At 45.0% G+C, this 10,483-nt stretch overlaps 2 protein-coding genes across 2 annotated transcripts in view; both read right to left on the bottom strand.

Moving 5' to 3' along the window:
• The window catches only part of F10 (coagulation factor X), a 12,889-nt gene extending 12,354 nt beyond the window's left edge, over positions 1-535 (bottom strand). Inside the window, exon 1 of the mRNA XM_010575795.1 lies at positions 376-535. Within this exon, the coding sequence (XP_010574097.1) occupies positions 376-535 (160 nt within the window). The remainder of the gene's footprint in view (positions 1-375) is intronic.
• Positions 536-2,290: 1,755 nt separating this feature from the next.
• Positions 2,291-10,483, bottom strand: F7 (coagulation factor VII (serum prothrombin conversion accelerator)). The gene is made up of 8 exons (XM_010575634.1): positions 10,411-10,483; positions 8,055-8,215; positions 7,459-7,483; positions 7,252-7,365; positions 6,220-6,360; positions 3,671-3,777; positions 3,041-3,161; positions 2,291-2,829 (listed from the first exon to the last, which is right to left on the bottom strand). The coding sequence occupies exons 1-8, from the start codon at positions 10,478-10,480 to the stop codon at positions 2,291-2,293; spliced, it is 1,278 nt and encodes a 425-aa protein (XP_010573936.1). The 5' UTR covers positions 10,481-10,483.

Below are 10,483 nucleotides of genomic sequence, written 5' to 3'. Positions count from 1 at the left end.
CCCCCCCCTGCCAAGAAATAGCGGAAGCGGTGGGGAAGGGGGAAAGCCGCCGGCGGGATCTCTCAGACGGGAGGGTGCGAGTGTGTGTGTGGGGGCGGCCTGATGAGGAGACTGGGTTTTTTTCTGTTTTTTTTTTCTTTAAATAAACCAAGGAAGGTGGCTTTTTAAGCCGTACCTTTGATTTGCGGGGGGGTGGGGAATTGGAACGTCACTTTAATAAATAAGCGCCGGCCGAGGATGGCGTTCCCACCGCTGGCAGGTGTGGGGCTCGGCGCCAGGCCGAGCAGGGGAAGAACCGGGCTTCCACCCCAAAACACCGGCCCAACTGCCCGAGGCAGATCCCGTCCACCTTCCCCAAATCCTGACAACACTCACCTGCCGGCTCCGGGCTTTCGACACCCAGGGCCCGGTTGATCTCGGCCTGGCGCTTACCGGGAGTTGGCCTCCATCTCCCATTTTTTTGGGGGGGGGAGGGGGGTCCCTGTGGAGGCCACGTCTTTGCTGCTTCCAGAGCCTGCCGTCGGGTCTCCTTCATCTTCTCGGCTTGCTTAAATGGGCTGTTGTATTAAAAATATACCTAAACCCCAGCTTTGTTTTGAAAAAGTCGCTCTGTGCAGCCTTTAGTACTGGTTGGTTTCTTTCAGCATTTTACCCTTTTTCTGCAAGACGATGATTTGTTCATAAGTGTCAATATTGGAACGTTGCAGAGAAGAAATCATCTTATGGAGCATGGAAAACTCAAAACTGTTTTAGCTTGAGGGGTCTGGAGGGATGATTTTGCAATGCTGAGTGCCTCATCTCGGTGAAAATGAGACTTTATTTGCTGGTCGCTGCTCCTAGTCACCTTCCTCCCCGGGGAATATACTCTGCTGGCATATATGCTTTCCTTTTAGGAGTAATGAGAACCTCTGGAGCACGTTTTCATACTGCAAGACCTCTTGTTTCTCAGGTCTCTGGAATTTGCTGCTTTTCCCAGTTCAGGTCACTCCTTAAATGAACAGTAATACCATTCTTCTATGCCAGTAAAGCAGGTTATAGGATATTCAGTATTGCATGGTATATGTACCATATAACATCAATGTTTTCTCCTAATAATAGAGTATGATCAATAGTATGTGTCCTGCTTGCTGATAAGGTTTTGTGATCGAGCTGATATTCAGCATGATTTGAATGAATCCAAAGTGTAAGTGTTGCGTAAGATACTGAAACAGTTTTCTAATCTCCTGGTCCATTTTATCTCCCTCACCTTTTCACTGTTTTCATGCTTAGATTAGAAGGTACATTTTTTAATGGTTGATGGTATTTTCAGAGTGCTTCAGGTTCTACCGTTTATGCATTAAGGCTTTAGAGAATGGTCTTTGGCCAGTGTTTTGCAGATAGTCAGACAATTATTCTATTCTGGTTTTAGATCTCAGGACAGAGAGTACAGTTTAGATTATACTGGACAACAAATGAAACAAATATTCCCTTTCATTTTCCCTCTTCTGTATCGATGAGCAAGGCAAAGATAAATCAGTGGTATTTTTCACCACTCATACATATAGAGTTAAATACTACACTTAACAGCCTTACTGCAATAATGCATGGTGCAAGAAGACTAAAATCAAGTTTTTGTAGCAGATCTGTAAATGTGGAATTAACCTTTTCCCAGCTTTCTTGTCCTGGAGACTCTCTACAGTTCCTCCTCATCAAATCTACCTGTTGCCACTGCAGCTGTTTTAGAAAGCTACTTTAACACACGCTAAAAGAAACACTTTTTCTATTTCTTCTGCTATTGCATCATTATATTACAAGACCCATCAGCATAGGAAGTTGTGAAAGCCAGAAGCATAAACATGTTCAAAAGAGATTGCACACATCTGTGGACAAGAAGTTCATTCATGATTGTTCAACCTAATGCAACTTCTGGCTCAGGAAGTCTGTACATCACTGATTACCAGAAGTTGAGAGAGTAGCTGGAAGACGGATCATGGTCTGCTGACAGAGTTTCTCTCAGCATCTAGCTCTGTCCCTCAGCAGAAAGGGATGCAGAATGAGAGGGACACTGAGTCTGATTTGTTACGGCCATTCTGTGCCTGCTTGACAAGACACACACGTTTACAAACAATACCGATAGGGAAGTTATTTTATATATTCAAGTAGGCATTAGGCTCGTTTCAAATCATTAGTAGTGGTGTGGGTATCACATGCATCACATAGCTGAGATAATGAAGGAATGCTTCAATAGGAAAATGACAGAAAGGGGTTGGGGAGCAATAGCACGATCTGGAAATGCTCTGGTTCATTATCATTAATCCATGTGCTTCTTCAACCAGTCGATGTATTTGGATACCCTTGTGTAAACCCCATAGCTGCCTTTAACAGCACAGCCCTTTCCCCAGCTGACAATCCCAGTCAGAAACCAAGTGTTCTTGTACTTTGTAGCATGAGGTCCACCACTGTCTCCCTTGCAGGAGTCTTTAACGCCGGTCGCGTCTCCTGCACAGAACATATTCTCTGTAATATTTAAATCGGTCTCCTTTTCACATTCTTGTGTCTTTACACGTGGCAAATCAACTCTCATCAGAATAGAAGAGGTGGCACCTCCATCTAGTAGGCGTCCCCATCCGCTCACTGTGGAGAACTTGATGGAGGACAGTTCATACACTGCAAACTGCTTTTCAGGCAAACATATCGGCACCACATAGTCGGTGAGATTCACGGGTGTTTCCAGGCCTAGGAGGGCAATATCGTTATTGACTTGTCCATTTGTGTATCCTTCATGAATGATGATCCTGGCAACTCCACTTTCTTGCTCAGTTTTATCATCAGAATTTGTTGCATGTTCACCTGGAAAAGTTATTAATCGCAGGTCATGTCAGGCAGCTCCTTGATTCCTCAGAAGTTTGAGGAGATAAGGGGTTTCTAGTCTGATACCTCCTAAAGACAATTCCCTTATACTACCAAAGCCTGCACATTTGGTCTTTTACTCTGGTTTGCCAGGATGAGAAGCTGCTGCCACAACCACAGCTCGATAACATGAGGAGGGGAAGATACATACCCAGTCTCACCCGAAGCTGTTTAGGATGAGTATACTCCAAACAGTGAGCTGCAGTGACCACCCACTCTGGGGAAAGCAGGGTACCGCCACACTTTTCTTTCTGATTCTGTATTATAAGGGCCTGCCAACATAAAGCAAATGTATGTCTTGCATCAAATGGGCTTGACCTGAATCTCAGTAGCGTTGGGTTTCCTATTGCTTCCTTCTGTCACTTTATGCAACCGTGTTTGAGAATACTGTGCTGATTGCATGGAGAATTTAGGAGGGGGAGTCTTCCCATTGACATTTTCTCCATCCTGTAGTATGGACTCTGCCTATTATGGCCAAAAGTGTATCCCTGCAAGCTGCAACTAAAATTCTTGCTGGCACTAAGCTTAAGGACTAAGGGGTCAGGAGATAGAGGAGGTTGTATTACCACTCCACTCCTACAAAAGCAGGCACTCCAGAAAAAGGCTAAGATACATAACTGAAACAGGTAGATCTGCTACCTATGGATGAAGAGGGAATTTGGTTATCCAGGCCTGGCACTTTTAATGGATTTTTAACATAATAGATTTAAAACAATGAGTTTAAGATAGTGGTTTCATAAGGGGGGGAAAAAAAAGCAATGAAAGATTTCTGAAGACTCACTTGCCATGGACATTCACCTGGAGGACAGATTGAACCACCTACTATTCTCCCTCGTGTAGTTGCATTTTTTTTTGCCAGTACTGGTATTTTTCCACATGGGTATTTCACTGAAAAAAAAACAAAACCAAAAACAACAAAGGGCAGCAAGTGTGATTTTATTGCACTGAATTCACAGCAAAATGTGTAAGGTCTTCAGTGAAGTTATGTTAGCTGAAAAACTGGTCTCTAGTCTGGGAGCATGGGTTCTCAAAAGTACTTTAAAGCAGCTCAGCAGATAAGTAGTCTTTTTGTTTGGAAACAGCCAGAAATGCTTTTACAGATAGAGTGCAGGTCCATACATTATCGTTGACATATATTCAGCTACCACAGGAGCTTGCAAACAATATACCTGCTTAAGAGATATATCAACACAATGAGGTAGGCTGCAGGCTGGAGAGCAGAAGTGACTCTGTCGAGCTTTATAGTCTACATATTTTCAGCAACCCTGCTGACTTTTAACTCCGCTGTACCAAGTGCACAGCATCCACGGCATGGTGAGATACCGGCTTAAGCGTGGGACGTGCAGCTTGCTGTCCCTTGTTCGGGTAGACTCAAAGGTCTCCTAAGAGCAGACACTGTGTCTTCTGGTATGCCTCCTGGCAGACTGTGCCTAGTTTGCTTGGGTCCAGAGCATCCTTGATTCTTCTGGACTGCATGTCTCCATCTAAGGTCTGTTTTTAGCCTGGGCAAGCATGTGAAGATTGGCAGTAAGAGAATCAAATCTTGAGGACTGAACCTGCGACTGAGCTGCAGTGCAGGGGGAGCCTTCATGTTTTCAGTACATCGTTCACCCAACAGAGTTTTCCTTTCAAGAAGAAGATGGTCTACCTTTGGGGGTTTTTGTGTGCCACGTGGCTGTGCTGTAACTGAACGCTCTGTCCCTTCCATCCAGCAGTCACTCTGCAATAGCGCAGTAAGGAGTGCTCGCTTTCTACCACTTTAGGAGCCAGGGCCCTATAGTCTATGCTGAGCTGAATCCGACATCTCCACGGATCTGTAATAGTCTGAACATGCCGATTGCCTCAGCTGATATGAAGACAGCGTCAAGCTTTTACAGGTACAGGCAAGGTATGGAGAAACAGAACTAGATCTTTGGTGGCAGCTGGTGAAAGAGCAGAATAGACGTGACACAAACCCTCTAATGCTGTATGCAGGGCAACGCTGGCCTGGGCATTTGAAAGGGCCATTGTGAGAGACGACAGAAGGACGGTGAAGGGACTGAGCAGTTACACAGTTGTGTCTCCTTGCGACACACGGTCAGTGCTATGGCTATTTTGGTCCCCAAGAAGCAAGCAGCAACGAATACATCTTCCTCGCCGGGGAAGACATGCTGAAAAGCCTGTGGGGAATATTGAATTCTTTGTTCTCAGCTTTTAACAAAAGCAGCTTCCCCATCATGTGATATTGCAGAATCTGTTAATAAGGGATAAGCACATTAGTAGACTTTTTTTCCTAATGAAATTGCTGTTGTTGAGAGCTAGGTTGTCATTATCAGTTCTCTGCATGAGTGCTCCATTGAGGTATGTGGGGGGGGGGGGCATCGCCACTCAGAATTACTTTGCATGCTCCCTGCAGCTCTGTCTGTTATGTTCATATCCCCAGGGGTCTCTTTTTCCCCTCTAATAAAGTAATTCAAGTAGGCATCTGCAATAGAGTCAGGTGCCAGCTCATTTATTGGAAAAATATTTAACTTGTGCTACCCTAGTCTTAGTTGAAATTTACCTTGTCAGATGAGTGAGAGAAATATCTAGCCATAGTGTCTAGAGGAGTACCAAAAGTGTATTAGTCCTGCCAAATAGGAAAAAAAAAAAGAAAAAAACCAGAAAGAAAAAAAGAACGAAAGGAAAAAGAATAACTGGTTTTCTTTGGTTTTTAATAGGCTTCTTCCTCTCTTGACTCCTGCGCTGAAATAAATATGGTAATAAAATCTATAGTCACAATTTCAGGTTGGAGATCCAACACTAAAACAATGCTGCCCCCAAAATATTTTCCCACCGCAGGTGTAAGCTAAACCAAAAAAGGACTTGTGAGGCCCAGAGCCCCTCCACTCACCAGAAGCCCCTCAGCCTGACCCCAAATCCCTGACTATCTGCCGCTCTGCTTTATTTAGACCACCCGGCCATGAGCTTGTCTCCACTGCTCAGTTCTTCTCTACTAGACCAGTGGTGGGAACACTCCCCAAGGAGGAGACAGGGGTCCAGCTCCCTCCTCCCTCCTAGTAGGTGGGATGTTCAATCCCGAATTTCCCATGTCCCGGAGGAGTGGACCTCTGGGGCCAGGAAAGAGAGATCCAAAAGGCTCCCTGCTCGGTGTGCACACTTTGCCAGCTGCTTTTCTGGGGTGTCTAACTTCCACCAGAAGCCCAAACGTACTGCTCTGGACTCTGCCATTGAAGAAGAGGTGGGGAGCTGGTGGCTGAGGGTTATACCTCGCACCTCCCGATGTGTACGTGTTGAAAACTTTTCTTCCAGAGCTGGCTTAGACTTAGCATCAGGCTAGTAGTATCTTACCTTGGGGAATGCAGGACATGCCATCACTCGCTAAAGCGTAATCGTCCGCACAGAAGCACACTCGTTTTTCAGACTGCTTGTCAGTACAGTACTGCTCACAGCCACCGTTGTCGTAAATGCACTTCAGTTTGTCAGCCATGGCTAAAGTCAGAGAAAGAGCATTTAGGTTTCCAAACGTGGATTTTGGTGCTTAACATGAGTCAATTGTGACTTGAAATGTTGACAGGGAAGCAAGGCAGCAAAGCAGATTTCTGTGATTTATGTACAGTGACTGCATCAAAAGCGCCTTCCATGTGGCAAAAGCTAAGTAGGTCTGGATCTCCAGGGATTAGGGAAGAAAAGGCTATGCTTAAGAAACATACACCTAAAATTAAATCAGTCTGCATTTACGCAGTAGCTGAACTGTCTAAAGGATGGAGGTGGTGTACTTGTGTGGTAACCACTGTAATATACGGCTGAAAAATTGTAACTCTTTTGTATTTTGCCATTTGGGAGAAGGACGCTCTGGGATGACCATTGAGGCTGCCTGGTTAGACCTGATGAATGCCTAGTCCTTCTTTGGGCTCAGTGTGTTCTGAGGGTGTAAGTGTTAACACTCAATGTGCAGCGCCCACTGAAATCAATGGAAAGACATATAAGGACTTTATTAACTGCTGGATCTCTCCCCTCTGGCTTTGTATGATGCATATGCAGCACAGTTATCATTCACATACTGCACTGAGCTTTGAGGTCAAAGTAACTTCAGTACTTGGGTAGGAAAAGAAATTCCTTCTTTTCTCTCAGATGGTGCACAAAAGGCACTTTTTTTTTTTTTTTTTAACAAAGTCATCATAGGGTCATAATTATCTCACTGCCTTGCAGTGCCTGACTGCCAGCTGGTTAGATCCATCGTGTGACACCACAGGCAGTGTGAACAGTAGCCGTCACGGCTAGAATTATGCAGAATGATAATGATTGCTACTGTTTATCTCAATGCCTTGCATTTGAATTAATAATGGCATTTTTATTTTGTTAAGCTATGCCAGAGCTGACCTTTTTCACAGCTTTTGCCCTCATATTCGATGGGACAGCGGCAAACGTAATCCTGAAACTGGTCGTCACAACTCCCGCCATTCTGACAGGGGTTGGAGTCACACTGGTTAGGGTCTGTAAAAACATTCAGTGTCAGTCCGGCTCACGCGAAGAGCTGCAGCAGCGGGAATGTTTTCACAGCTGTTAGAACATCCCGAACAATCGTACCAGAATAGATGTGCCAGAACTCTTTCTGGAAGAAAAAGATGCGAGATTTAATTAAAGAAAAATTAACTCAGGTTAAGTCCTACAGCACTTATAGCACAGGAGGGGGTACAGACAGCCACAGTGATGCCCCTTTTGCTTTTATAATTTATGACAGTTGATATCCATAAAATATTCTACATTATTTTCTACATTCTACATTATTTTCATATACCAATAGAGAAGGGCACTGTGTAGCACACGGAGATAGGTGATCCATCAATAACCTCTATATAGTTGAGGTGGGGTTGACTGAAACAAATGTTGCACAATACAATAATTTAAGGTATTGTCAGGCCAGGAATTACTGGGAGGTCGTGGAGACGGCTTAGAGAGCGTCCACTTTCCCACCATCCCCCAGATCAGGACTGCCTGGGGCAGCCCATGCAGTATGCCCTCCTGCACCTCACCGCTGCTGCGTGCCCCCCTATAAATATAAGAGAAAGATGCAAACAGCAGGACACAAAGTGCTTTATTTGCTCTCTTAAAGTGTCAAAGCACACCTTGAGTGGGGGGAGTCGGTCTGACAGTGAGTGCTCACCCAGCCCCGCGTTACTTACTGTCCTTTCATCATCATGGTAAATCTCTCTCGCTTCCTCAAAGGAACACTTTTCTTCCATGCATTCTCGCTCTAGTGACCCCAGTTTTATCTCTTCGAAGAAGCTGTTGGCTCGCCTTTGCCTTTCCAAAAAGCCGCTTGCCTCTTCCTGCTTTAGAAAGACTGAAAAACAGCAGCACGGTCTCTTTGTCATCAGCTGCGCTCTCCAGATGGAGAGGACAGGGGGACAATTTCCCCTCAAAGCTTTTCCCAAGTTTTTTCTGAGACACTTTAGAAAAGAAATGGGTGAATGTGAAAGAGACTCCTTTCTCTGGCATGCCTCCCAGGTAACGTGGCAGCACATGAATTTTACAGAGCCCAGACCTTAAGAGAAGATGGCACATTACACCAGCGTGTACATCAGTGACTCCCAAGGTATCATCGCGTGTCATATAGTAGGTCTCAACATGCACAGCACAGTTTCTTTCAATTTTAGCAGCTGAAAAGCCCACGTCGCTTCACCGAGCAGCGATGTACATGGCGAAACCTGATTTTTCTGTACTCGCTACAGTAAGTCAGTCACTTGGTGACACATGGACCACAGTTGCCCCTTCACCCACAGTTATGTGTTATCTCACACCCCTTCACTCTTTGGACCTACAGAAGGCACTTACCCCACCACTAGTAGACCACAATTTTACAACCGCTGCTTTAATATATTTATCTTTAGTTTTCTTCTGTAAAAAAGGCTACGTTAAAGTACATGGGAAGGCTGGACAAGGCTGTTTGCGTTTCCTGGCGGAGCCCGCGGATGGCTCCTTGCTGCTGCCAGCACCATAGACCACAGCCACGCGGGTCTTCTCCCTGTGTGTCTCTGTCGCGCTTCGGAAAGATGTCGGGTACACAGGTTTGACAGCAGACATCAGCAGAGCTCGCTTCCTAGAGCTACGTCAACTTGCAGCTGACAGAAGCGTGCACTGAAAGAGCCGATAGCATTGTCACCACACTGACCTGCTCCTCAGCTTCAGGATACCAGCATATCACACAGCTATGCTGTCCCAGTATAATTCAGGATAAGGAACAAGAAGGTCCAGTGCTGCGGTGTGCTCTTGCTCCACATACAACACAGAGCAAGTCTTGAAATAATTAATTTTGCATTTTTTTAATCTCCTCTATGTCAGTAGGGGATTCTGGAGCTTCATAACAGTAACTTACATGTCAGCACTTTTAACTCTTTCACCTGGGATTGTGGGTAGATTTGGGGATTGAGGCTGATGCATATCACCTGCCTTTCCCTCAGGACATTCTCCACTACATGACTCCTGAGAGAGCAGGAGTTATCTCCTACCTGCTGGAAGGGCCCTGAGGTGGTTGCCGAAGGACAGGACTCGTGTGTCCTCGCTGACACACACACAAACAGAAATACTGAGAGAGTTTATTCCAGTCTGGTGAGGTGTCTCTAAACGTTTGTGTCTAATCAGAACATTTGCTGAGTTACAGGCAAAATAGTGGGAATCTTCCCTGTATTTCAAAGTTACTTAAGGAATAAAATATTGTGTGGTGTGCATTGAATTTATTCCAGGGTGTTTCATAAACATTTGCTCATTGTAGGAATGTCAACTGGGTCTTTCTGCCGTGATTTCAAAGTCAGGCTGTATGCATTTAATATGGCTTTCTTTAAAGGCTTTTAATTAACCTTACACTGCAGAGACATGACACGTGTCAGTGCACAGGCACAGACTCCGACAGAGCGTGCCTGGGCGCGTGGCTGGGGACATCCTCCTGCTTTTATTTCAGTATTCTCCACTTATTTACATTGGAATGCTTTTGACTTTGCTATGTATTTTTCCAGCTTTGTTCACTGCAATGCAGGAGACCCAGTCAATGGCTAACTGGGAATCTGAAAGCACTGGGTCTGCTTTATTAATCTGGGAGCTGATTTTCAGACACGTACCAGAGCCACTGAAGAGCTACGACCTCACTGCCTTCTACTGCTGCCGTAACAGGGTGGATCCTCACCTCTTTAATTTCTCATCAGCTGAATGACAGACTATCGATTCTTTGCTTTGAAAAATGCTACAATTCAAAATAACAATAAATCCAAGTTCCTTTTTTCACATAGCTAATGGTTTGCCTGCTGTCTGTGCAGTGATATAGACTCATTTAGCACTCTACAGGTGCTTCTCCTTAGTTGGCAAAACAAGCGTGTGGATGCCATCACTGAAAGCAAACAAGAGCCTTAGAATAACTCACAGGGACAACCGGAGGCAGGACAAACATGCAACAGTGCTCAAAACTTGCAATGAAAATTACATCTGAGTAACAGGGGAGAGGTCCATTGTCAGTAAACATAATTACAGCCATATCCTACAACATACCTGCATCCAGAGAAAGAGGAACCAGTAGTAGAGAGCAGAGAAACAAAGCCATGCACTGCCTGGAAACCATGAT

Source organism: Haliaeetus leucocephalus, unplaced genomic scaffold, assembly GCF_000737465.1.
Source record: "Haliaeetus leucocephalus isolate CR32 unplaced genomic scaffold, Haliaeetus_leucocephalus-4.0 Scaffold495, whole genome shotgun sequence".
NCBI lineage: Eukaryota > Metazoa > Chordata > Aves > Accipitriformes > Accipitridae > Haliaeetus > Haliaeetus leucocephalus.
This window is presented reverse-complemented; position numbering and strand designations above follow the sequence as displayed.